The 27764-nt window shown below is 44.9% G+C and overlaps 1 protein-coding gene across 3 annotated transcripts in view; it reads right to left on the bottom strand.

The window, feature by feature from the left end:
- Baalc (BAALC binder of MAP3K1 and KLF4) overlaps positions 1 to 27764 on the bottom strand; it is a 58231-nt gene that overhangs the window by 7069 nt on the left and 23398 nt on the right. For all 3 annotated transcript variants that reach the window (XR_015735585.1, XR_015735584.1, XM_087898736.1), the window contains exon 2: positions 6179 to 6327. Coding sequence is in view for 1 of the 3 variants with exons in the window: in XM_087898736.1 (XP_087754862.1) it covers positions 6179 to 6327 (149 nt within the window). In the remaining 2 variants the exon portion in view is untranslated. The remainder of the gene's footprint in view (positions 1 to 6178; positions 6328 to 27764) is intronic.

Genomic DNA, 27764 nt, shown 5'->3' with positions numbered 1-27764 from the left:
CATGAGAAAAGTGATTGTTACAAATTCTAAGCCTAAGGGAGAGGAAAGGGGGGAACTATAATGTCAGATAGTTTCCATTTTCTCTTCTTTGGTGAGGCTGCAGAGGTATCCAGAACAGTTAAACCCCTGTGTCCCTTTGGATCACTTTGTAGGAATATAGTTACCCCCTCTGATGTGGTTTTCAGCCAGCCAAGCCTTTCCCACCCCTCTTTTAACAAGGAAAAATAAGTGTCTGTATTGCAATTACTGGTTTAAAAAAATATCTCACACTTCTGTTTGATGATGAGAGAAACCTATTTGGCACCCTCCGCTTTCACAGCTACCTGTTAATGCAGCCCTTCCTTCACTTCTAATATTCTTGCTTTGTGAGCTCTGTCACCACCGACTCTCACTAATGGGCCACCTCCTGTTTCTCACCCCTCCTGACAGCTTATTTTATTCTTGTCTCGTTTTCATTTCTGTGGGTCTGGAACCCTGTGAGTCACAGCTTTGAGTCCCCGGGACACGGCCTCTTTAATTAAGAGTCATTTGCTGGCTGCCATTCTCCGGGGTAGCCAGATAGACTGCGGTGATGTCTTGGCAGCCTCCACCCCAGATGAACTTGTCTCCCTTGGGGTTCAGAAGTTCCTGATCCGGCTCATCCCCTGGGGCGAGGAAGGACATGGTGGAGGCTCCGCCTAGACTCAAGATGGCAGCAAGATTTGCTCAGCCTCTTCACAGTTCCACCCCAAATGGAAATAGAGATGTTCTTGGCTTAGCACAGACTAACACTGTGGGATCTAGCTTGGTGCCAGTCCCATGGTAGACCAGACATGTGCAGATAGACTTTCAGAAAGCAAAGGAGAGGTATAGTGACACACGGCTTTAATCCTAACACCTGGGAAGGTGCAGGCTGGAGGACCAGAAGTTCAAGGGTATACTCAGCTGCTTACTGAAGTCAAGGCCATTTTAGGTTGCATAAGATTTTGTCTCTGAAACCAGAGTGAAGTGGGGAGGGACACAGAAAGCTGGAGAGAGAGAGAGCTCCTAGGTACAGAACCTGTCAGTCCTGCCTGAAAGCCCTAGAACGTCCCCCCTGGCTTTCAGTTATGTAAATCATTGATTGCTCCTTCTATCTCCTTTGGAACACTGTGCTCGCTTGCACAGCAAGGCACTGAAGCCGTTCGGGCTGATGCGGTTTGCCGAGGACAGTGGCCTGTAGGTGACAATCCAAAAGAAAGACCGTGGCTCCAGGTCCCACGTACTGATGAACTCTGATCAAGCTCACACTGACTCCTCCAACATTGTGGTTCAGGTAATGAAGGAAAAGGCATGGGCTTGGGAGGCACAGCTCGCTGCATCCTGCTGGGTGGGCCTCTGTTTTCCCAGGTGGGGAAGGACAGAGTCGTGGAGGTTAAAAACAATGCCTTATAGCCCAGGCAGTAGTGGTGCATGCCTTTAATCCCAGCACTTGGGTGGCAGAGGCAGGTGGATCTCTGTGAGCTCAAGGCCAGCCTGGTCTACAGAACGAGTTCCAGAACAGCTAGGGCTGTTATACAAGGAAGCCCTGTCTCAAGAAAACCAAACCAAACCAAACAAACAAACATATAAAAAACAATGACATATATAGTGTCTGGCACGTAGTAAGCCAGGTGTGTTAGTTTCACCCCTCCCTTACCTCTCAGAGGATTAAAGAGCAGGGTCTTGCAGGCTGCACTGCGAGGTCTTAGACTTCTGTCAGATCTCCGCTAAAGAAACCGCTAGTCCCCAAATTCCATGGGAATTTAGAGCATTAACCTGGGGTTAATCAGGGGATACTCCAACTCCACTAGAGGTCAGCCGCTAGCCTTCCACAGCAGGAGCAGACCTGCTTTGACTTAACCTACTGGGCTTCGCCAAGGGTCACAAGGATGTCTTGCTTTTCCCCCATGAGCCTCAAGGAGATGATTTCCGGGATGATCACAGAGATGCCATGACACAGTGATGTCAGAGCAGAGCTGGTGCGGGGGTGGGGGTGGGGAGCCCCGCCCCCTTTAATCACAGTGAGCTTCTAGGTTAGTCTCACTCAACCAGTATGTAGTTATGAGCACCTAGCAGGTGCATTAAACCTGAAGAGGACTGGACGGTCAAAGGGAGAATATAATGAATACGGAGGGCTGTGGCTCGAGCACCATCTAACTGAACTGGTTTTGCTGCAGGCCAAATCTCTACAGAAACTTCTCACAGGGCTATAATAGATCCCTTCCTTTTCCCAGGCGGGCTGCTCAGCGCTCCCAAGTGCGCTATGGACAGCCTTCCCTCTGCCCCCACCCCCGTGGTTCCATCTGTTCCCTCCCTTCATGTAGCCTCCTGCTTCTGTTTTTCTAAGACAAACTCCTCCCAAGTTCTTCCATGATGCGCCTCACTTTACCATAGTCTGAGAGAAACCCCAAGCTGACCCTTTTCTTTGAACTCTGTGGGGCTTCACCCCTTCTTCCTATAGGAGGCCGCACATTGCCAAGCATTGTTGGGCAGACTCTGGGGGTGGAAACTTCTGTAGCAAGTCCCTTAGCCGAGAATTAATCCAGACAATGGGTGATTCCATTAGCGTCTGGTCACTTTGCCAAAAACAATAAAGCGTTGGAGCTTTGGAGACATGAAAGCCTCGTAGGCTGCGTTCAAGTGGCATGTCTACCTCTGACTAATATCTGACGGGGTCTGGTTTTGTTTTGTTTTGCTTAGATTTTTTTGCCTCTGTGTGTTTATGCCCCTGTGGAGGTCAGAAGAGGGCATCAGATTCCCTGGGACTGGAGTTACACATGGTTGGAGGGGTGAGGGTGGGAGCGGGAAGTGGGCCTGCATGGGAGCAAGTGGGCATGCTCTGTAAACACCCTAACCAATCAAGAAGGCAGTTCTAGTCAACGTAACTGAGAAGCCAGTGCTGGTTCAAACTTCGAGAGCCTGATCCCACATAGTTTATTTTAGACATGTTTAAGCACAGCACGATCCGGTGAGTTTCCTGGTGATAATTAACTCAATCCTGAGTGCCCCATAAAACCTAGAACATGACTACACTGAAACTCTCTGTAAAGTGCATGTGACATCATGTGTAAACTTGGGTTCTCTAGGTCAGCTGAGAACAACAAGCTCAAGATAAGGGTCTGGTGGGGGGGTCCAGGGTGGTCTTGGCCACGCAGACAGGGCAAAGGTTGCCAGGTCATCGACCGTGCCCACTCCCAACCTTCTGGGCAGGAAACAGATGACACATCTCTCCTTTTGAAGAGACAACCCTGCATGCTTGACATTCCTGGTTCTCCTAGTGTTTATATCTGGGCACAAGACCCTCTGTACCTTTCACAGTGGTAAAACCATCATGTGGGTGCTGGGAACTGACTCTCAGTCCCCTGCAAGTACAACAAGTGCTCTTGACTGCTGGGCCTTCTCTCCAGCCCCAGTGGAGAGTTCTATTTGTGTGTGTGTGTGTGTGTGTTTGCGCCTGTGCGTGTTTGCGCTAGAGTACCTGTGGAGATGAGAGGATAAGGTTCAGGGATCGGTTCTCTCTTTCTATCACACAGGTTCCTGGTATCAAACTCAGGCTTGGTAGGAAGCACCCTTACCTGCTGAGCTGGCCTTGAGAGAGTTTGCCTGTTTGACTTTTAAGGGATGAGATGAACTGTAAGCCAGAAGAAAATGGCATATCAAGGTGCAGAGGATCTTGGAAAGCCCAGAGTTCTTGGATTCCCTTACCTAACAGAGAGCAACAGAGGCGCCTCTTGTGTTTGTGGAGCACAGGATGGGGAAGTGAGTGAAGGAGAACAAGCCAATGACCAATGACGTCGTAAAGGTTGTGGGGTCAGTACGGCCCCAAATAATCAGGGGAAGCAGGGCACACAGAGCTCCCTACTGAGACAGTCAGCTCCAACTTATGAAAGACCATTGTTGGTGCAATTGTTCTTCCAGTTAACACCTATTGATGGCTGGCCAGAAAGCAAGGACCAGAAGGAACTGAAGAAAAAGATACAGGGTTTGTTTGTCCAAACACAGAGGACTGTTGCTCGCCACCATTGGTACTGTTCATTAAGTCCCATCGCCCTCCAGAAGCGAATTTGAACCCGTGGGGGGCATAGGTGCCAACAGAGAAGTCACTACCCGCAGTGGTGACTCCCAGGTCTCTCAGAGCACAGTCAAGTCTGCGACAACAACGTCATTTATCTTCCGATCTGACTCTCACGCTGATGGCAGCTGGCACTTGGAGGAAACAGTGCCTCTCTCTTTCCCACTCCTGGGTTCTTGGCACTCAAACAGTGCCTGGCATCTGAACAGCACTCGAAGGGAACCTGAGAGTGCTCGTAGGAACTAATGAGGAAACTCTTGAGGCCTAGCAAGGTTCGTCTTTAATCCCCACATTTTTCTGGTAAATCTGAACCAGAAAACTGCAAGAGGTGTGTGTTTGAGGCTGCTCCAAAGGCGGCTTCTCCAAAGGCGGCTGCTGGAGAAGAACCATCCCCCAGGTGACGGCGCACAAGGGAAGTGCAGTAAAATTCCAACATCGTGGCAACTTATATACCAGTAAACCCAATACAAGTTGAGAAATGTATGTAGCATTTCTAACATTCCGAACACTCCAGCTTAAAGACTTCAGCTCACTGCGGGCTCTCAGCTGGGTCCCTGGTGATTTCCAGGCCGACTGAAAGCTGTTACCCTCTTCGCTGCTGCTGGCCAGCATCATGAAAGAAGGGTTGTACTGTGTGCTGCTCACTCAGGAAGAGTTTCAAATTTGAAATTGGAATTGTGATAGTCAATGTGTGCATGTTGGTTTTCTCACTGCTGTGAAAACATAGCTCAGGATAACTTTGAACTTTTAACCTTCCTAACTCCATCTCCTGAGTACTCTGATTCCCCAGTGCTGGGGATTGAGTTCAAGGTTTCATACTGCTAGGGAAGACTCTGCCACCAGGGCTACAGTCCCACCCAGGTGTTATGATGCTTTGCTCCACCTTGGTCGGTGGAAAGGATCATGCCCATCTCCATCACATATGTAGAACTAACTGTGCCATCCAATACATAGGGAAAACGAGCACAGGGCTCAGGCCACTTCCCAGGTCAATCTGCCACCTCTCTGCTAGAGCTCATTCTGGCCGTAAGAGTGGAGACCCAAGTACGGGGAGGAGGATGGGAGACATAGACCGGAACCTTCACTAGAACTCTCACCAAACTGGTGAGCACGGTTGCTTTGGTATATATGAATGATGACTCATTCTCCTAGAGGTCAGCTTGTGCACAGGCAAGGTAGCCAATGCCAGGCCCTGGGAGGATGCTGTCAACTACCTACTGTTAGTTAGCAGTAGGGCTCCATTAGCATTAATAGGGTCCTTGTGTTGAGTGCCAAGCTGTCCTGTTTGGCCTCCTTGCCAATGTTATGTGCATCTCAGTTGACAAGAGCAGACCCGTCTTTTTTCCTTGGGTGTCTGTCATTTCATTTCCCTAATCTGTCTAAGAAACCCGAGGGTCTGAGAGATTGATTCCTGCAAGCTTACTCAGTGAGTGAGCTTCAGAGATGAGTTAGCAACCAGTTTGCTGATCAAAGCCTCTAAGGGCAACTCATGATGCCAGCAAGAATCCCATCATTGGGTGGGCAGCTGTGCCCTCAGGGGGCAGATGCGGGAGCTGGGAGAGGTGGCAGTAGGTTCTGAAGCAGACAGTTAGTGGGGGGAGGGGGCACTGGGTAGGAGGAAGAAGAGAGGGCACAGAGCCCAGCCTCCTCAGAACGTTTGTTCTGGGCTGCAGTCCCTCTGTGGAGGAGCCGGGCAGAGCAGGAGGAGGGCCTCCAACCAAGAGCTCCAGGGAGAAAGGGTCAGAGATGACAGCCAGCTCCAGGGACCACAGCCTGCCGCCTTGCCAACAGCAAGGGTTTAAAGGTAATGATGTTATCATATTTTACAAGAATCGCCCTCAGGGACCCTTGCACTGACCAATTGGTTGGAGGATGTGAGATAAAACGCCAAGTTTACTTCTTACCACAGGCTTCATTACTTCACTCGAGGATACATTTCTGCAAGTTAACGGAAACCCTATAGCCCACGGGGAGAGGATTTCAGTGAGGTTTGCCGTAATCTTAAATGGAGGGGTGGAGAATCTCCATCCCTGAGGCCGGCAGTCCCACTTAAGTGAACTCCACCCATTCTCCAGTCCCCAGTTGGTTCTGGGGCCGCGGCCCTACCTCTGTGGTCCAAAGGCCATTCTGTTTCTGGGTCAGAGGGCCTGAGCTGAGGCTCTGGGAGTTGGGACACTGTGTCCCACAGGTCATCTTCTTCTCTGGGACAGCAGGTCGGAGCACACCATTGGAGGACAGTCCATCTTCCAGCACACCTGGAAGGCAAGGAGAGGATGGCACCAGAGGCTGCAAATGGCAGGCATTATAAACAATCTCAAGATGGCGGAAAAGAGGGCAGCCCAAACGCCTCCCAGAAACTACCATGTAAAGCTGTCTTTACCTATAAGCATGTGTATTTTTATATAAAAATGAGATTTTAAAGTAATTTTGTTGCTTGACATTTTTTCATTAACACATTGATGACACCTTTTCCTCACCATTGCCCATTCAGCCCTGTTATTTTTAACACGTCTGCTGGCTGTATGGAAAGGCCATCATTTAATCAATCCCCTCTAACTTCCTAGCAATAATGTTACTGGAATAATACTCCTTTTGATTAGTAATTTTACTTAGTTTTCTCTTGGGATAAATTCCTAGAACTAAGGTCACTCACTTGAAGGTTACACTGGGTTCCTCCCCCCTCCCCATCTCCACCAATAGAACTGAGCAAGCGTCTCCCATGACAAATGCCAAGAAACATAGAACTTTAAATAAACAGCCTCACTGAAAAGCGAGAGAGGGACAAGGGGGGAATTCATGAAGCATAAAAGGTACCTTATTTGTAAGTGAAAAAGGGCCGCAAAGCACGGAGGGAACCTGCCAAGAGCAGGAGAAGCCGGCCAGATGCTGCAGGAGTTATGGGGTGAGGGAGCAGCCCGTGAGGGTGTCCACTCTCCTCCACCAGCCTAGGCTAGATGGCCATCAGGGTGTGGCTCACAGTAGGGTGCTGTACTCAGGGGCATTGAATTTCACTGGTAAGACTTAAGGTCAAAGAGAGAATAACTAAGAATTTCAAGATGGCAGCCACTAAGCCTTGACTCCAAGCCAGGGTCCTTCGGAGCCAGTGGGGCCTGCACACCATCTGGCTGCACCATGCAGAGATACCTGCTGCAGCTGAGAGCAACCATGCAGAGACACCTGCTGTGGCTGAGAGTAACCAGCAGGGTTTGTTTCCATAGGGTATACTTCTGGATAATGAAGGGGAAGATATTGCTTTTTGTGATGTTCTGTACTTATCAATTTTGGCACGTTTTTAGAACTAAGAAATACAAGTTAAATCCTCATGATAGGACCACTGGGTTCGTTGCTGGTTGTCCTGAGAAAACTACACCTGGCAGTGGTCAGTGGCCTGACTGACCCTGTTTCAGCTTCTCATCAGAATTTCTCAGCTTATTTATCAGGCTCCATAGATCAATCGTAAAGCGCCTAGCTGATTGTGTGACTCATAAGTCAAGAATGTAACCAACGTGGCTAATGAGAGGGGCCTGGGGAAGAGACAGCTGGTGCCATGCCATAAATAATATGGGCATAAATAAATAACAATGTCTGTGCCAGGCATTGTTAGAGCCTTTATGTACATTGTCCCATTTAATCCTCACAGTGTCCTGTGAACCTGGAATCCTTTATTCTCATCCAATAAACATGGTCCCTGTATGGTGCTAGGCGCCGGGCCCCATCTGTGCATCTACCATGGGCTTATCACTGTATCCCGACTCCAGCCTGGAGAGGAAATTAAAGTTTAACTCCAGATCTGTGCTTTTCTGACACTTGGGATGCAAGTGTTTCGTCCTCAGGACGCTCCCAAGTCGGCAGCTCTCGATTTAGGGGTTTAGGAGACCCTCCAGGGATGCCTTAAGACACAGATTCTAACATCTGCTGCCCAGACTTCTGATTCAGGAGAGCCTCGGGAATGTGGATTTCTGAAAGCACCCTAGACTCTGAGGCAGAGGGTTTCAGAGACTTCAAAGGTTTATTATATTATGACTGTAGATGTAGCTATGTACAGACAGACCTGCCTGTCTATATCTCACAGATTAATACTCTTGTTGGTCTTCAGGGTTATAGGCAAAAATCTTCATTTTCTCACAGTGAATTCCAGAACAGTTTAATAAAGTAAGATAAATTTGCTAGCTCCTTAAAATTTGTATGCTCCTAGAGTGCCTTTTTTTTTTTTTAACATCCTCCACACAATTTCCATCCTGTCCAAAAGACAAACCAAATTACCTACTATGCCCAAAGATAGGAAACTGGTGTGCCTATGCCTGGTATACTGTAACCAGCAGCTTCCTGACGAAGCTTCTGGCTTAGAAATGAAGCCACATAGGAGGGCAGAATAGAGAGAGGGGTTTAAAATGGCAGCTGGCAGCCACACAGAGAACAAGCGTACTCCCTAACCCCAGCACCTGGCTCCTCCCGGTCAAGGTGATTAGAAAGTCTGCCCAAAGTCATGAAGAAGTGCCTGCAAGTGCTTTCCCTCAATGACAGGACTCAAAGTGTAAGACCTTGGTGCTGTATTTGGGAAGAGTCTCTGATGTCACATCAGATGGATCCCTGGCTCATCGAGCCCTGTCTAGGCTCCGATCCAGAACACATGCCCCATGGTAATTTTGTCTGAATTGAGGTATAAATTAAGTTATTACTACTCAACCACTTACTGAGAGTTTGTCTTCTAATTTTCAAAATGAACTAGAATAGGATGGTGTCTGCCTGCCATTTCTTTAGTCTGATGAATAATTGCAAATTGCACATGTTATATAATGTGATATGTGACCTTTGGCATAGGTATTATCAGATATCCTAATAAACTATTCAGTAACCCTTGCATTCCTGGGCAATTGATTTTGGACAAGGATGTCAAAATTATTCAAAAAGGAAACAATTTCTCAACAGATACGTTAGAGACTCATGTGCAGAAGAATTGGTGGGGGGGGGGGAGTCCCCTACCTCACAACCAACACAAAAGTTAAATTACAAGGAACCAAAGATGTAAAAGTAAAGGCTAAAACTGTTAAATATTTCCTTAAGATATAACTGGCAAATATTCATGATATTAGGTTAGGCAACAGTTCCTGGAAAATGACCCCAAAGCACAAATAGAAATGATGAAATCCACAATTGGACATCATCAAATGCATAGGTGGCCATGGACATAAAAAGGTAATCCATAGGATGGGAGAGAACTTTCAAAAATTAAATCCCCGCTCTTGCAGTCCAGTAGTGAAAGAAAACAAACGATTCAACTGATGTATGAGCAAAAGACCTGAGTGGATGCTGAGTGGATGCTGAGTGGATGTCCACACAAAGAACACATACAAGCGGCCAAGAATATCCCAAGCTGTAAGAAGTTACCACTTATGATTTAAGAAAGCAAAAGATGGAGACTAAGCACTGATGCAGCTGTGGAGAACCAGGAAGCCCCTACACCACTTCTGTGATGGGTGTGCTGAGCAGGGTTCCGCCTGCTTTCCCTTGGCCAGGCTTTCAGAAAGGAAGACACAGTCTCTGTGGTCCAGCAATGCCACTTCTAGGTACATATCTAAGAGACACGAAAATAGCCACACAGAAGCATTCACACAAACATTTGTAAAGGTTAATCTTGGTTGCCAATTTGGTGGTGGGGTTTAGAGTCACTATGGAAGTCACTGAGCATGTCTTGAGGCGCGCTCTCAGGTTTAGCCTAGGTGAGGGGGGAGACTCACCACTCCTAGTAACTAAAAAAGAGAAATAGACCAAACATCCCACCAGTTGGTGGGTGGATGAATATTATTTGGTAATACAGATGATGAATTACTGATGTATGCTATACACTAGCTAAGCTTGAAACATATTGACTGAGAAGCCAATTACAGAAGGTAGCATATGATTATACCTTATAAAATATTCAGAAACAGGCAATTCTAGAGACGGGAAGGCAGCTTGATTGCCAAGGGCGTAGGTATTGGAGGAGATGAAAAATGACTCTTAATAGGTAATGGTATTTTTCCCCCAGGTAATGAAAATGTTCTAAAATTGGTGGTGCAGGTGGCTATACAACCAAATTACAGTTAAAGAGAGCGGGTATTAAAAGGGGAAAAAACCCGTGAGCAACACATTTCAGACTCTTTTCTTGACTGAAGAGAAACATCTGGACTAATCCAACAGCAGCTGGGGGGGAGAGCCTAACTTCTGAACTGGCTGGAACTGGGGGCAGCAGCCACAGCAACTGTCTGCCAGTGCTGTGGAAGTGAGGTCTGAATTCTACCCCCAATAAGGACACCCAGCAGGTGACACACAGGCTGTGGAGGGGAGTGGCGGCCCTAAACTCCGCCTACTTCCTTGGCTCTCTCTGACCCTTCAGTGGCGGCTCCCTATCATCTCTCCTCCAAGATTTTCATAGAGCTGAAGGCTGTCCTCTCCAGGTCTCCATAGTTACTTCCGGCTGTACTGACCTAAGCTATAATACAAGTTCAGCTCCCTCTAATGTCATGCGCTTGCTGCTTCTAAGGTGGGTTACTATGAACACGCCAACATCCATCTTCCTCCCAGGTTGCCCCAAACACTTCTCCGCCCCTCTCCTTCCTTCTTCTCTCCCTTGAATAGTTCTCCTAAACATTTAAAATGCATGGGTTGTGCGCTGCTCTGCTAGAAACAACACAACAAACCCCAACAATTTTTTTTTTTCTCGCAGTCCAAGGGGAAGGTGTGAAAAGGCTGGTTTCAAACCGAGCATGATGCCTGCCTGTAATCTCAGCTGAACCAGGCCCATGGTGAGTTCTAGATCGGCCTGGTCTATATAGCAAGACCTTGTCTAAATAAGTAAATAAGTAGTTTGATTTCCCTGGAGGCCTCTCTCCTGTGCGTATAGATGGACACCGTCTCCCTGGGTCTTCACAGGGTGTTTCCTAACTTGTCCTTTATATAAAGATAGCTGCCACATTAGACTCAAGCCCACTCAGATTATCTTTCAAAGGCTCTGTCTCCAAATACAATTATATTTCAAAGTTAGGGGTAAGGTTGAGAATTCACCATAAATATATTTTTTAAGATTTATTATTGCTGGATGGTGGTAGTGTACACTTTTAATCCCAGTGCTCAGTAGGCAGAGGCAGAGACAGGCAGATCTGAGTTTGAGACCAGCACTCTAAAAGTGAGTTCCAGGACAGTCAGGGCTACACAGGGAAATTCTGTCGGGGGCGGGGGGGTGCTATTATTTATTTTTATTTTATGTATATGGATGTTTTGTCTGATATATCTCGATGGAAAACACGTGTCTGGTCACCTGGAAGGTCAAAGGGGGCACCATATTCCCTGTATCTGGAGTTACACGTGGTTGTGAGCCACCACATGTTTATTTATTGGTTTTTTTTGGACAGGGGTTTCTTTCTGTGCAGCCCTTGCTGTCTTGGAACTCACTCTAAACAGGCTAGCCTCGAACTTGCAGAGATCCGCCTTCCTCTACTTTCCTGAGTGCTGGGGCTAAAGGGCGCACCATTGTTTGTCTTCTACACAACAGTTCTGAAGTGTGAAGTGGACTGATAGAGTTAGAAACCCGGCACGTTGTGAGGATGGAGAAGCAGCCGGAGCAGAGGGGTCCATGAGCGGCAGGTTTCATGTTGGGAAAGTCAGTTATAGCCTATGCCATTATGGGTTTATTCTTCTGGTCCACAGAAAATGGACCAGGAGGATATCCAGCAAGCTGATAATTATGTATGTATGTGTGTATATATGTATGTATGTGTGCGTGTGTGTATGTGCATGTATGTATGTGTGTGTGTATGTATGTATGTATGTATTATTGGATAACAAATGGGACCAGAACCACAAAATTGGGAAAGGGGTCATTGTAACAGTTCTACATTTTTCCAGTTACATTATGAAATAAAAGATGATTTTAAAAACAGATCTATAATGTATTCTGCATATTCTCAGTAATAACTTTATATCCAGCCAGAAATTTTGTATTTTTAGTTATTATATTTATTTGAATATACTATAAAAATTGCAATCAAATGTAATGACAAATAGGGCATAAAGAATACATGATAATTAATAAATGGCTGTATTTTTCTATTCTCCAAAGTTCAACCTTCCTAAAATCAGTGAATGAGACGTCCGGCCTCTGGGACTGCCTGGTGGACATCTGGCCTCTGGGACTGGCAGGCGGTGGCACCCACGGGGCAGTCCAAGGGCGTGTGAGGATGAATGCATTCCAGCTGCTCTGATGACTGACTTCCCACCAGGCAGGGGATTCTTGAGCAGCATTTGAAAGCCAGGCTAAGCATCTGAGGTATGGAAATCTACACCTGCAGGCTCATGCCATCCTCGTGCTTGGGGCCTAGGGTGCAAGGACAGAAAGGCTCCTGGAAGGCCGCTGGTCACTCCTGCCCTCACCTTTTCCGAACCATTTTGATTCTTCCCTTCCTTCTCTTTTTTGAGAGGATACAGAGGCTCTGGCAGGTTCAGGTCCTTGTCTAGGGACCTACAGTTGGTGCCAGGGTCAGGGCTCTATCGTGGGTTTGTAAACTCTAAGATCTTTGCTTTTGTGAGCATTTGTACTTAGTCTCATTTTAAGAAAAGCGGAACTCCTCAAACCCAAACAAGAGAACATCCCAGTGAGTCACAGTTGTTTCCTCTCCGGCTTAGGTGGTAATGAAATGTGCTGTGTCATCAACATAAATGACTTTTGCTTGTTACTCTGAAGAGATCCGCCGCAGGACAGAGGCGATGTGATGGTTAGAACATATTACTGCTCTTCAGGAAAACAGGGTGGTGTTCTCCCTGTCCATGGCACATGGCAACCCACAGACACCTATAAATCCAGTGCCAGGGCATCTGATGCCTTCTTCTGGCTACTGTGTGCTCCTGCAAACATGATGTGCACATATTTATATATATACACACACACACACACACACACACACACACACGCATGCATGCATACACACACGCATGCTCACACACACACACACACCATAGCCTTAGTCCTTTGAGGGCAGAATAGATCTCTAGGATCTAAGTGGCTTGCTTTCAGAATTAAGCCACACTGCAGAGCACCCAGTAAGAGGACAAGGGATTGAATTAAGCTATTTTGGTGTGTTTTCTCCTCCTTAGACCCATGAAGTCAGCCTTCTGGGTTACTGATGTCGGGTTAAACATAATTCCAGGAAGCATTTCCCAGGCTTACTGTCATACCCCAGAGCTCTCAGGCCAAGAGCGTGGCCAGATGACCTGATAAATCTCCTCTCCCGACAGGATTGTGACTATCTGTTCTGAGACGGGAAATGATTCCAAGGCAGCTCAACAAGCAAGGTGCTGTGGACATGTGGTAACCCACCCAAGGAGACAGGAAGGGGCTGCCAAGCTAAGTAAAGAAGGAACAGTGGCTTTGGGTTCCATTCCTTACTGGGCAGTGAGAGAAATCTTTGAGAGTTATCAGTTAACTCCAGCCCTTCAGCAACTACACAGTGCCTTTGGACATAAACCCTACACCCCACTCTATGGGCTCTCCTGCTGTTCCTAGCCTGGGGTTCAGCCCCCCTTCCCTGTCCTCTCTGCTGTAGGCCCATGGGACATCTGAAGCTACACAGAATCCTATGGTACTGTCTGTTTTATTTAGAAGCATTCCCCACAGCCTTCTCCATTGATGTGGGCTTCCCCTCTGTATGCTAGTGGAGTAGAGCCAGTGTGAAACCTGAGCAGATATATATATATATATATATATATATATATATATATATATATATATATATATATATATAAAGAGAGAGAGAGAGAGAGAGAGAGAGAGAGAGAGAGTTGGTGAAGTCAAAGAGACACCATGTAGCTGCCGAAGGAGAAAGATGCCAGAAGACACAGCCCCATGCTGATACACAGATTAATAGAAATGGGTTAATTTAAGATATAAGAGCTAGCTAGGAATATGCTTGAGCTATTGGTCAAACAATGTTGTAATTAATACAGTTTTTGTGTGGTTATTTGGGTCTGAGTGGCCGGGAAACAAACATGCAGTCTTTGCTCTACACTCCATCTCTGAGTAAGTCTGGCTTCTCCAAGGGCTTTCCTGCACAGGGCTGGGCTCCCCACTTCCCCCACGGTCTTACCCTTCCTCTTTGAATTTTTATAACGGTTGGAATGATTCTTCCATGCTGCCTGGCATGCTATCTGAAAGGCTCCATTAAAATGAAGACAGTGCCTGTCTTGTGTATATATGAGGCACTCAGGAAATGTCTGGAGGAGTCCTGACCTGTAAGCAGACTGCTGCAGTAGAAACCTTACTGTGGGAAGAAGCTGATGTTAGGCCTGTAGCTGTTGATGTAGTTTTTTATTCTTGATTTCCCAAACAGTCGCAATGACAAGCTACGTGGGCACAAACATGAACCATGCAGGCAGCTGCTTCCTGCCCTGGTCTCAGGAAGCTGAGTGGAAAGATCTTACAGATGGCAGATCTGGACAAGGCAGAGCCCTGCCGTAGTCATTCAGCTGCTTGCCCCTGCTCCTCTGCAGCTTACTGTGACTCCCCAGAGGCTCCCATGAAGGCTGGCATCTGAGCACAGACTAGGACAGTAATGCAAGCCTTCTCCATGTTCCTCCTGAAGCCCCAGCTTGTGCTATGTGCCCGTGGATGGGTTGTGCCGTAGGGCAATTCTCAAAAGTCAGAGCTCTCTAGGGACAGCAGGTCTTCAAACGCTCCCTGAAGGTTGTAGAGACACCGAGTCCTATGTGTAGGACAGGCAGCTCACAGAAAACACTAGAAAACCCAGAACTGTTAAAAATGAAGGCCTTTATTCTTCAAAGGAAGAAAATGACTGAGGACTTTTCACCCAGAAGGCTGGAGTAGATGTTGTCTAACAATCCGGTGAGCTCTTTGTTATTCTATAGAGTCAGCCTTTCTGAATCCTCCAAAATCCGGGGTATTAGGTCTCAATCCTGAGCTTTGTCTCTCAGGGAATAGAACCACCCTTATGAGAGACCCCATGTACTCTGCACCCTCCATCAATAGAACCATCCTTATGAGAGGTCCCAAGTTTTATCATTCACCTCCCTTGGATGTTTCCCTGCCTTGCTTTCAGGGACCTCGACACCCACTCACAGCAGGGCCGGGGATGGTATGGGTGAGAGTCTTCTGGGGCTTCCCTTCCACTCGCCACAGCCTGCATTGTGTGTGATGGACAGGGGTATTGGATAATGATACCCTCTGGGGATGTCTGGAGGGTCTGAGCTTCAAGCATCTGGTTCTAGGATTGAAATGTTGGCAGGGCCAACTTTGTGCAACTGAAGAAGAGGGTTCCCAACCTCCCAAACACTCATTCCTTTTCTCTAATAACTGAAGTTCCTTGCACAGGTGCTATGAATTGTACAAAAATCACACTGAGACGTCACCCTCACTGTGGTGTGAAGAGGTGGGGACCTTTGGAGTTATTGTCATCAGGGCTCTACACTATGCAAGGCCTGCCTGACTCCTCCACCTTGTGAGGGTATGATATTCAGCCTCCCGCTGCCCTTCTGCTCCTTCTGCTGTGTGAGGACACCTGGATGGTGTCATTCCCCAGGATCAGGTCTCTGGGAAACAACCAGTGTTTTGATCTTGGGTTTCTGCTCTTTGTAAACTTCCCAGTCCCGTGCTTTCTGTTATAACAACGCCAACTGAGAGCAGAGAATAGCGTCTTTTACAGTATCGTTGGCGTCAGAGAATCAAAATGTCCATTTCACGAGTGAGAACGTGGTAACGTGACCCTGCCTCTCTCTCCCTCTCTGTGTCTTTCACAGGTACAAGGCTCTTGTTAGGATGACCTCAGAGCTTGCTTCTGAGCTCAAGGGAGAGACCGAACGTGATCCTGCTGAGCCGCATTCTCCTGTGGCAGAGAGCAAACAGAAGCCGTTGATATCTTACATCCTCTTCATCTTCAGGCCTCTAAAGGTGAAGGATTTCTGTCTGCTGGAGCCAACTCGGACTTGCTTCTGAGTTGGGAAACCTGGGTAACTCCTGGACGTACCCGAACAGGACCCAGCCAGCTGGGTTTAGGTAGGGAAGAAATAGAAATGCAGAGGGTAGGGTGGGGTGGGGGGGACACAGGGAGAAAAGAATGATGCTTGTGTTGAATCTCTGCCCAGTTAGTAAGAGTCTGAGGGTCAGAGGATGTCAAGGAGATTTTACTACAGAAAAAGAGGAGAAGTCTCGGCCTTGGGAGATGACTTGGTTGGTAAAATACTCGGCATGTAAGTGGAGAGTCTGAGTTCAATTCCCAGTGCCCATGCTGGGGAAGGGGCAGGGGACTGGGTGCAGTAACACATCTTATAATCCCAGCATTGGGGAAGCAGACAGGAGGGTCCCTAGGGCTTCCTAGCCAGTCAGTCTAGCAAGCTGTTCAGTTCAGTTCAAGCTTCAAGTTCAGTAAGAGATCCTGTCTCAAAACCTAAGGTGGAGAGTGTTTAAAAAAGGGCATGCTGTTCTGACCTGTGGCACCCATCGCCCTCCACACACGTACATCAAACATGGACACACACCCGGTGCTGATTGTAGGCCCATATTTCTTTATGATGTAGCAGCCAGGCTCTGAAGCCATTGGGCCCATCCTAAGTGATCACATAGCCCTGCAGACAGGCTGTCTCTGCCTGACATCTGCTCCCTTTCTTTGTAATTTAGAGGATGCCTTATAGAGATGCTAATTCAGGCCTACATGACAGCTAGCACACTCAGCAGACAGGTAGATGCGGACGTGACAAAAGGCTATTCACCTGGTTACCTAGGAGACAGAATGATGATGTATTTTCCTGCCCAGTTTATGTATTGGTATAAAAGATGTTTGGAGAATAAACGCAGAGATCTTGAGGAGATCTTCAGGAGAGATCTTCAGGGGAAATCTTCAGGAGGAGGAAGCCTGAAATGCCTTGTTCCGTAATAATGGTATAAGTTGTGTCTGGTTATTCCTTGCACCTCCCCAGTCCAGTTAGGGAAAATAGATATTTATGTTGGAGCCCACATATCTGTGTTGGAGCCACATGGGCTCCAACAGCTGATCTCTGGCCCCCATAGCCCTCCACACATGTACATCAAACTTGGACATACACCTTTATGACATTTATCTTGGGGGTCAGAGCAGGGCTTGAGTTCCCTGCCCACACCTCTGAGTCTGTTTTGTTCTATTAGGGATCCCTAGCAATGTGTGAGTCTGTGACTTAGATTTCTGCTCACTCAGTGAGTGCCGTTGGTGCTGGACTCGCTGGAAGGCAAGTGCTATAGCAGAGCAGGCACTGCCTTGGAGCCCATCCCAGCTCGGCACTCTTGCAAGCTCTGGGCCTTGCAGAGACAATCACATCTACCATGTTTTTGGTCACTCCAGTGTCAAACTCTGCAGTGGCAATAAACCAGAGCCCAGTGGCCCAGAAAAGTCCAAAGATAGTCAGCCAGCGAAGACTCCAAACCCAGGTCTGTGCAGCCCCAAAGACATCTTGTTCTATCTACTGTCTTAGTCATTGCCCTACTACTTAACATCGCTAAGCCTCAATTTCCTCAGATATAAAGTGAGAATCATGATATCTACATCAAAGATAGGTGATCAAAGCAAAGAGAGTAGGCGAGCTGGCACACAGTCAGGATTAATTTCATACCTCCCCACCTCCAGGCACAGACAACGTACAAATGTTTGATTTCAGATCCTTTCCTGAGAGCAAAGGGAACATAGAGAGGAGGTGGGAGAAATGGGTAGGGACAAGAAGATGTCATCTACAATCAGCTTTGCCAAGTTAACAACTTTCCCTCTTGTCTGGTCAGGGGTGGCCACCTCCAAAGGCAGGTAGACCGGGAGCTCAAGAGGCCCTGAGGGACCAGTGTAACCAGGAGGTTAAAGATTGGAAACAAGAAGTGAGAGACCAGGTTGACAGCGGACCGGTGTTCTGTCGGGGTTCAAGCACTCCCAGTGAGCAGAAGGCTGCAATGTGACTCATGCGGCAGGGATGAAAATAGAGCCCGAAGCTTCTGTAGGACAGATTATTGGATGCCTGGCTAGCTCCTGGATCTTTGTCATGCAGAAGAAAAACAGTGCCAGAGAAAACTCTACTTGGGAAGCAGATTATAGCGTTCTGAGCCTCACTGGGGTGCCATGCTCTGTCCTAAGGATGGGGGAAGAGGGCCCAAAGCAAAGTGGGGTGCATGGGGGTGGGAGGACCTCAGAGGTGCTGGAGAAAGGCATCTTAGAGAAACCAGCAATGCACAGGACCAGCCAAGGAAACACAGAAGTCAACTCTTGGTGGCCATATGTCACTGGTTAAGAAGCATGGATGTTGTCCGCTAGGTAATGGCACCCCAAAACAAAGAGGACCCAGATGCCAGTTTGGAGGCAGGGATCCTAAATGGCTGCCTTTCTCTTTGTGATTTTTCCTGGCTATTAGAAGGTATTTCTAAGATATTATCTTCCAACCCTAGACTTCATACATTGGAAATCTCTCTCAGAAGGCTGTGACTCAAAGCACCACTTTAGAAAGGAGCTTTTTGTTAAAAAGTTCCCTGAACTCAGGTAGCAGAGGCAAGTGGATCCCCCTGAGTTTGAGGCCAGCCTGATCTACATAAAAAGTCCCAGGCTAGTCAGGACTACATAGGGAGACCCTGTCTGAAACAAACAGAAAATATACAGTAAACAAACAAAACAAAAAAATCCTCCCCTGAAAGCAATACAGTATTGGGAAAAAAGTGGAGAAAACAGAAAATGCTGGTATACATTGATTAGAATAACATCTGCAACCACCCTCCGGAGGGAAAGGTGTGAATGGGCTCAGGACGACCAGCCACCATGTCATTCCTGTCCATGTTTAAACATGTAGCTCTCCTCTGTAGCAGCCATGAAGATGGCAGAATCAATTAAACCCCACAGCTGGCTTAATTTTTTATTTCTGAACTGTGGCAATATACTCTTATTTCCTATCCCTGTCATTTCAGCTTTTGTGAGATTGTTCAGAATAGAAGTTTAAGCAGATGTTTCTCACCAAACAAATCAAATTCAAGCTCCCCTTTCTTGACAAATTCAAGCTCTCCTGTCTTGACAAATTCAAGCTCTCCTGTCTTGACAAGTTCCAGGAGGTTCTGGAAGTAGAAGCGGTTGGCTTTGCAACTCGTGAGTGGCGCTTGTTTATCCAGTGCAGGCGTTAGGACATTGTCAGGCATGAAGTCTGCAGCGGCACCTGGGAGCTGACTTCACCTTTCATGCCGATTCCATTTTGAAACAGAAGTTTTGTTGGTGTGTCATAATGGAACCAAGATGTCAGGGTTAGTTTCAGCAGTCGATTTGAGAGAACCCAGTCACTTGGGAAGAGGAAACCTCAGCTGAAAAACAGTCTCCATGAGGTTGTGGGGTAAAGGGAACACTCCTGCATTGCTGGTGGGAGTGCACTCCTTCATTGCTGATGGGAACGCGCTCCTGCATTGCTGATGGGAGTACAAGCTGGTACGGCCCCTTTGGATGTCATTGTGGTGATTTCTCAGAAAATTACAAAACAACCTTCCTCAAGACCCAGTAATACCACTTTTGGGTATATATCCAAAGGATGCCCAATCGTGCCACAAGGACATGTGCTCAACTATGTTCATAGCAGCATTGTTTGTCATAGCCAGAACCTAGAAACAAACTAAATTCCCTTCAACCAAAGAATGGATAAGGAAAATGGGGTATATTTACACAACGGAGTACTACACAGCAGAAAAAAATAACGATATCTTGAATTTTGCAAGAAAATGGATGGAGCTCGAAAACATTATTTTGAGTGAGATAACCCAGACTCAGAAAGACAATTATCACATGTACTCACTCATAGGTGGTTTTAAAACATAAAGCAAAGAAAGCCAGCCTACAAACCACAATCCCTAAGAACCTAGACAACAATGAGGACCCTAAGAGAGACATACATAGATCTAATCTTCATGGGAAGTTGCTGCGGGAGCTCCTTCCGCTCCTTCAGCCAATCGCCGCTGAGTTACCAGCCCATTGGGGCGTGGTCTCTCTCTCTTTGAAAAAGGCAGTGGCTGTCTTCCACTCTCTCTCTGGCTTCCGGCTCCTAGACTCCTTTCCTGTTCGCGCGGAGAGGCTGTTGTCTGGTATGATAATTTGTAAGTTTTTTCCCCTTTGAATAAATAACCATTCTATTAATCATAATTCCAAACTGGTGTGGGATTGTCTGTGACTTACGCCTTCATCTGGCGCCCCATGTTTAGTTGTAGAACAACCCTCCCCCCACTCAACTGCTTGCTGCCAGCTCGGCTAGTCACGAGCCCTCCCTCAGCTGTGGCCTGTGCCCTGTGTGTGGAGTCAACAGTTCAATTAAACCCCACGCCTCCCAAGCTCCACAGGCTCGGGACAGTCTCTGCCTGCCTGGTTTGCTCTTTTTTGAGTTGTTTTTAAATTTCCCTTGTAAGTGCGGCGCTTTAGTGGCGTGAATCAGAACGACTCAGTCACGTAGAGGCATACTCGGCTTCCAGGTTGCTCTTTTCTACCCCTGGATTCTGGGTTTCTGGTTCCGTGTATGGAATTGATTTAATTACATTTTCTTTGTTGAGCAACTTATATTTCCAAGTTTTAACAAACACTAAGGCAGACACTGAAACAGGACCCCGTTTCCGTCACCTTAGCAGTGGTTCTAGTCGCAACTTGGCAACAGCACCACCTACTAGACAAGAGGTAATATGGCAGTTTTTGTTTCCAATGCCAATTTTTTAAAAATTTTTTTTAAATTAATTAATTAATTTATTTATTATGTATACAATATTCAGTCTGAATGTATGCCTGAAGGCCAGAAGAGGGCACCAGACCTCATTAGCGATGGTTGTGAGCCACCATGTGGTTGCTGGGAATTGAACTCAGGACCTTTGGAAGAGCAGGCAATGCTCTTAACCTCTGAGCCATCTCTCCAGCCCTCCAATGCCAATTTTACTGTTTTCTTTATTAATACAATGGATTATGTCATGCAAGGTTTATATGACTATGGGGATACATTAATTTACTTGTTACTAGGTTTCAGTTTTCTTTTCAATATTTTATCATTAAGAAAGATACGAATTTTACGGACTAATAATGAACAACTAGTTGAAAGGATTAAAATTATTGAAAAGCAGGGGTGATCTGAACAAGTGGATACTATGATAGATAAAATTGACTCCATGTCCAAGGATACTAGGAAGTTACCTGAAAGGGTTCAGGCTGTTGAATTTGACGTTCAGATGTTACCACAAAGTTTTGATAAGGTACCAGATAGAATGTACCTCCAGAATGGGAACCAAAAAACTGATACCTTAGTAAAATTCCTAGAAACACGGGTAGGTCAGGAGATTCAAGATTTAAGGGAGACAATGATAAAAAGATTAGAAATGATTGAAGAAATTATTGGAGCTGGTGAACAGAGTAAGAAGGCACAAGGACAGGATACAATGCCACCACCAGCTGTTAGAACTGGCTTACCCAGGGTTCTAACAACATACCCTGTAATTTATTCTGACAAAGGGTCAACTTCTAAAGGCTCAAAGGGAGTCAAAGAAACTAGATGGACACCAATAGCAATGAATGATTTAAAAGAAATTAAGCAAGCTGTCGTTAATTATGGCTTGCACTCTGCATTTGTTAAGGAAATGATCAGGACTTGGGCTTCTAATGTCAGAGCTACCCCAGATGATTTTTCTCAGCTAGTGTCTGCAGTTTTAGATGATGGACCTTCCTTGATGTTTGAAATTTATTTCAGAGAAGAATCCAAACATATGGAACAGCAAGGTAGAGCAAAAGGTGTGGAGGTTTCCCCGATTAAATTCTTGGTGGAGGAGCATATGTTGATCCACAGGTCCAAGCTCTTTATGACGAAGAAGTGCTGTCCTTATGTCACAAAGCAGCCTTGAATGCTTTGAATAGAATACAAGATCCAACAAAAAGGGCCGAATCATATACCAGGGTTAGGCAGGGACAGAGAGAACCCTTTACTGACTTTGTGCAAAGATTAATTGCACTGAACATAGGGGTAACAGACTCAGAAGCTAGACGAATACTTCTTGAATCTCTAGCTTTTGAAAATGCAAATACTGAATGTAAAAAGATAATTGGGCCTTTAAGATCTAGATCAGCACTTATGGAAGAATGGATACAGCATACAATGAATGTTGAGATGTTTAGCAATAATCCTGGGTAGGAGAAGCGATTTCTAAAGCTATGAGGAGACATCAAACTACCAGGTGTTTTAATTGTGGTAAATTAGGACATCTGAAAAGGGATTGCAGGCAAAGAAATTCTAGGAATAATATCTCCTCTGGGAATGACAAAAGTAAGAGACCTCAGCCTTCAGGTATATGTAGGAGATGCGGTAAAGGCCGACACTGGTCAATAAATGCAGGTCAACAACAGACAGACAAGGCAACCCAATACCATCGGGAAACTTCTTGAGGGGCCTCTCGCAGGCCCCTAAGCCAAAAGTGGCCCAGTCATTCCCAGTTACAGTGGAAAATGTGTCTCACCAAGAAAATTGAAAACTCCAATATCTGCCGTAAAAAGTAATACTGGTCTAAATGATGAATTACATGTGGAGAATGAGTCAAAAAATTCAGTAGGACAGAGTAAACGTATATTTTGGCAAACTTCTATTAACAATCAAAGACCAAAGCTAAGAGTCTGTATAAATGGCATTTTTACTGAAGGCTTATTAGACACAGGTGCGGATGTAAGTATAATTACTCCAGAATCTTGGCATCTGAATTGGCCTCTTCAAGAGGTAGATGTTCAGTTCCTGGGAATTGGAACCCTATCTCATGTAAAACAAAGCACAAGATGGGTGGAATGCATAGGGCCTGAAGGGCAAATAGGAAGACTAAGACCATATATAGCCAACATTGCAATAAATTTATGGGGTCGTGACCTGCTACAGCAATGGAATATCCAGATTAACATTCCTGTAGTTCCAGGAACTCACAATTCTGGGAAGGATATAATGAGGTATTGTGGAAAAAGGTCACCAGTCATTCAGGCTGTACAAGAACATACAGCCAGTAGTAAACCTTTAGAGGTACCAACAGCCCTACCTTTAAAATGGCTAACTGAGAAGCCAATATGGATCAAGCAGTGGCCTCTAGCTGAAGATAAATTACAGGCTTTGGAACAGCTGGTACAAGAGCAACTAGATGCTAAACATATTGAAGAATCAACCAGCCCTTGGAATTCTCCTGTGTTTGTTGTAAAAAAGAAATCTGGTAAATGGAGAATGGTGACAGATCTAAGAGCTGTCAACAAGGTAATTCAACCTATGGGAATTCCTTTGCCTTCTCTATTACCAAGAGGATGGCCTCTTATAGTTATTGATTTGAAAGATTGTTTTTTCATTATACCTTTGCAAGAAAAGGATAGGGAAAAATTTGCCTTCACAGTGCCTACTTATAATAATTCTCAGCCTACTAGGAGATATCAATGGACTGTCCTCCCACAGGGGATGCTCAATAGTCCCACATTGTGTCAATATTTTGTTAATAAGCCATTGGAAATAATTCGTAAGCAATTTCCCAAGTCCATAATTTATCATTACATGGATGACATTTTATTATCTGATTCAAATAAAGATATTTTGGAAAGTATGTTTGAAGAAGTAAAGAAAGTCTTGCCTAGGTGGGGATTACAAATTGCCCCTGAAAAGATTCAAAGAGGAGGTTCTATTAATTACCTAGGTTACAGAATAGGGTTAGAGAAAATTCGAACGCAAAAGGCACAAATTAGGAGAGACCGGTTATGGACTCTTAATGACTTCCAAAGATTGTTAGGTGACATTTCCAGTCTACGACCAGTTGTTGGGATAACACCTGATCTAATAGTTCATTTAAACAAAACCTTAGATGGTGATAAAGATTTGAATAGTCCCAGAAAATTGACAGTTGAAGCAGAAAAGGAACTGACAATGATTGAGGAAAAATTACAGGAGGCACATGTGGATAGAGTCAACCCGAATCTTAGTTCCATCCTAGTCATACTGCCTTCCAGAATTTCTCCTACAGGGATTTTAATGCAGAGGGAAGATATTATTTTAGAGTGGATATTTATACCTCATAAACCAAGTAAAATGACTTCATTGTTTATCCAGGTACAGGACATAATTAGGAATAGGCTTTGTCCAATGTACATAACACACATCCGGTCCCATACCAGTCTGCCTGGCCCTCTAGCACAAGGTAACACTGAAATTGACCAATTATTGATTGGAAGCGTTCTGTAGGTCTCAGAATTTCATAAAAAACATCATGTCAATAGTAAAGGCTTAAAGAAAGAGTTTTCCATTACATGGCAACAAGCTAAGGACATTATAAAGAGATGTCCTACTTGTTCTTTCTATAATCAAACACCGTTGCCTGCAGGTAGTAACCCAAAGGGTACTCAAAGGAATGAAATCTGGCAGATGGATGTGTTCCATTTTATGGAATTTGGTAAATTAAAATATGTACACCACACCATAGACACATATTCAGATTTTCAATGGGCAACTGCCCTGAGCTCAGAAAAGGCTGATTCAGTAATCACACATTTATTGGAAGTTATGGCCATCATGGGTATACCTGCACAAATAAAGACAGACAATGGTCCAGCATATGTATCTAAGAAAATGAAACGCTTTTTTGCTTATTATAAAACACATTACAGGTATACCAAATAATCCTACAGGTCAGGCAGTTATAGAAAGATCAAATCGTACTATAAAGGATATGCTGAACAAACAGAAAGGGTTGAAAGATACCCCCAGAAATAGATTGCATAATGCTTTATTAACCTTGAATTTTCTTAATGCTAATGAGAAAGGAACAACAGCAGCAGAGAGGCATTGGATAATGGAAAAAACTTCTGAACTAAACCAACCTGTTTATTTCAAAGACGTGCTGACCTCTCAATGGAAGCCAGGAGATGTGCTACGTTGGGGAAGGGGTTTTGCTCTTGTTTCCACAGGAGAAGAAAAATTGTGGATACCATCAAAATTAATAAAGGTTCGATTTGAAGAGGAGAAACCTCTTGGAAAGGAGAAATGACAGCTCATCTACAATGATGATATTCATACAGGTGGTAAGAAAAACATATAGAATGGGGGCAGGGTTCTGTTCTTATCTCCACAGGAAAACACTGATCTTTGAAAAGTTCAAGGGACCCTGGATATTTGAATACTGACAGATGGAAAATAACGGCCCAATAGGGACTATCAAGAAAACTGAATAGGTTCTCTAAGTAAAATATACTAAATCATATTTCTAAATTTATAGAGCTGGTTTTGGTGTTGGACTCTGGCTCAGTCCCTCTCTAATTCCAAGCCTGTTGTTGAAAGAAAAACCCAGAGTTTCTGGAGTTTCTGTCTCATGTCAAGAGCCATGATATGGGACAGAAAGAAATATGAGTTTAGAAAACATCTTTACTTTTCTTCATATCTACCATACCTTTCATTAAAAATATCTATCATGCCTTTCATTGAATATATGTATGTCTGTATATGTCTATATGATTACTGTTTAAGTTTTCCACAATGAACAATGAGTTTTTCCTACAGTGACATTTGAAGTTTCCAGGAAGAAGATGGGGCCCCATAACAACAACTCCACCTGGTTGAGATGACATCATGATACTGATAGCACTACTACAAGGCCTGTTTTGGGTACCAGCTGCACAAGACAGTTCCAACGTGGTTAACTGAAATGGTGCACATCTTGTACAACATTCTGGCCAGACCTCCACAAAATACTCAGAGACTATTTGCAATTTTAAAAGACATTGATCTTGAAATTTAACCATCATTTTGCTTTCACAGGATCCCCCAGAAAGAACGTCACCCCCATGACAACTGGAAGTAATTCTAGAGAACAATGTCCCCTCTCTCAGTAAAGTTTGTCCTTGGGTTTAGGGACATCATTTAGGGGTTGGTTATAATTAGTGTACGGTTGAGGGTTGGGGGAGGAATTTTATAAGTGCAGGAATCATTAAAAAAAAAGGGATAATTGGATTATGGAATAATAGATTTGTACTTGTGAGTTATTGTTTTTAGACAAATATATTGGTATCGATTCTTATATATTGATACAAAGTTAAATTATGTTGACTATTGTATGTATGCATTCTTCTACCTCTGTTTAGAACATTTTTATGTATTGATATATATATATTGTATTGACATATGTATATTTACCATATTGCATTGTACACTTCTACCTCTGATTAAGATACTTATATACTGTTTATGTATTGATATATATATTTACCATATTGCAATGTATACTTGCACGTTGTTTAAATTTGGAGGTCACATTGTCCTCATTTATTGCACAGTTGTTTATTGTCTCAGTCTTTAAGTTAGATAGGTATTGAGAATTATATAGATCAATAGTCATCTAAGTTTGTCATTTATAATTAGACTAATCAGGTTCTTTAGATACATAGAGATTATATTCAGTATAGATAGATAATCTTCAACCTCTTCAAAGAGCTGTAGAAAATGGCCTTTAATCTAACTCAGAGTTCTGTGGTAGGGAGACACAATCCTTCCTGGCAACACTGATCTGTTCCCGAGAGAATGTTGAGCACCAAAGACACTCCACCTGGAGCCTTTCTTCTTGCCAGAACTGGCCTTTGGGTAAAAAAATGCCCATACCTCAACTACTGACAGAATTACAGAATATTCGTAAATGGATAAAACAGGACTGTCATATCCTGCCAAGACAGGGTAAGATAGTTTTGAAAAGTTTCTTGCCTTTGAAAATGGTATGCCAGTTACGTCAGACCTTAGCCAAAGTTGGTTGCTTCAAGGCTGCAAATGTGACTTTGGGTGTTTGCCCAGGTAGCCAGTTGTCCCTGTGATTTGTTACATGTTCTGGAAGTTGTTTGGTTGCACTTCCTAATTACTCAGGTAACATTATTTCCCTTCTCAGATCTTCAATGGGATTGAAGATTATATAAATGTAGTTACTTTCCTTTCATGACTTGGCCAAGTTATTTGTTATACAAGACTTAAGCTAGTTAGAATAGAATATTTGTATTTATTGTATATAATTTTGTAGGTTTGTACTTATTGTATATAATTTTGTAGTAGGCTTAGAACCCTCTTACTTAAACAAAAGGGGGAGATGCTGCGGGAGCTCCTTCCGCTCCTTCAGCCAATCGCCGCTGAGTTACCACCCCATTGGGGCGTGGTCTCTCTCTCTTTAAAAAAAGCGGCGGCTGTCCTCCACTCTCTCTCTGGCTTCCGGCTTCACTTCCGGCTCCTGGACTCCTTTCGCGCGGAAGGGCTGTTGTCTGGGACAGTAATCTGTAAGTTTTTTCCCCTTTGAATAAATAACCATTCTATTAATCATAATTCCAAACTGGTGTGGGATTGTCTGTGACTTACACCTTCAGGAAGTAGAAAAAGACAAGATCTCCTGAGTAAATTGGAAGCATGGGGACCTTGGGGAAGGATTGATTGGGGAGGGGAGAGGAAGGGAGGGAAACAGAGAAAAATTTAGAGCTCAATTAAAAAAAAAAAACCTGCCTCCGTTAGATTGGCTTATGCACACATCTATGGGACGTTTTCTCTATTGCTGGTTGATGTGGGAGAAAAAGATAGCCACCCTAAGAATTTTCTTTTTTTCATGTGTAGTGTCTTTGAAATCATCTGCTTTGTGGTACACGCACCACAGCTTGTGTGGAGGCCAAAAAACAGCTTG

Source organism: Myodes glareolus, chromosome 19 (assembly GCF_982192425.1).
Source record: "Myodes glareolus chromosome 19, mMyoGla1.1, whole genome shotgun sequence".
NCBI classification, from domain to species: Eukaryota; Metazoa; Chordata; class Mammalia; order Rodentia; family Cricetidae; genus Myodes; species Myodes glareolus.
Note: the sequence above shows the minus strand (reverse complement) of the source record. Positions and strands in the feature narration are given on the sequence as shown.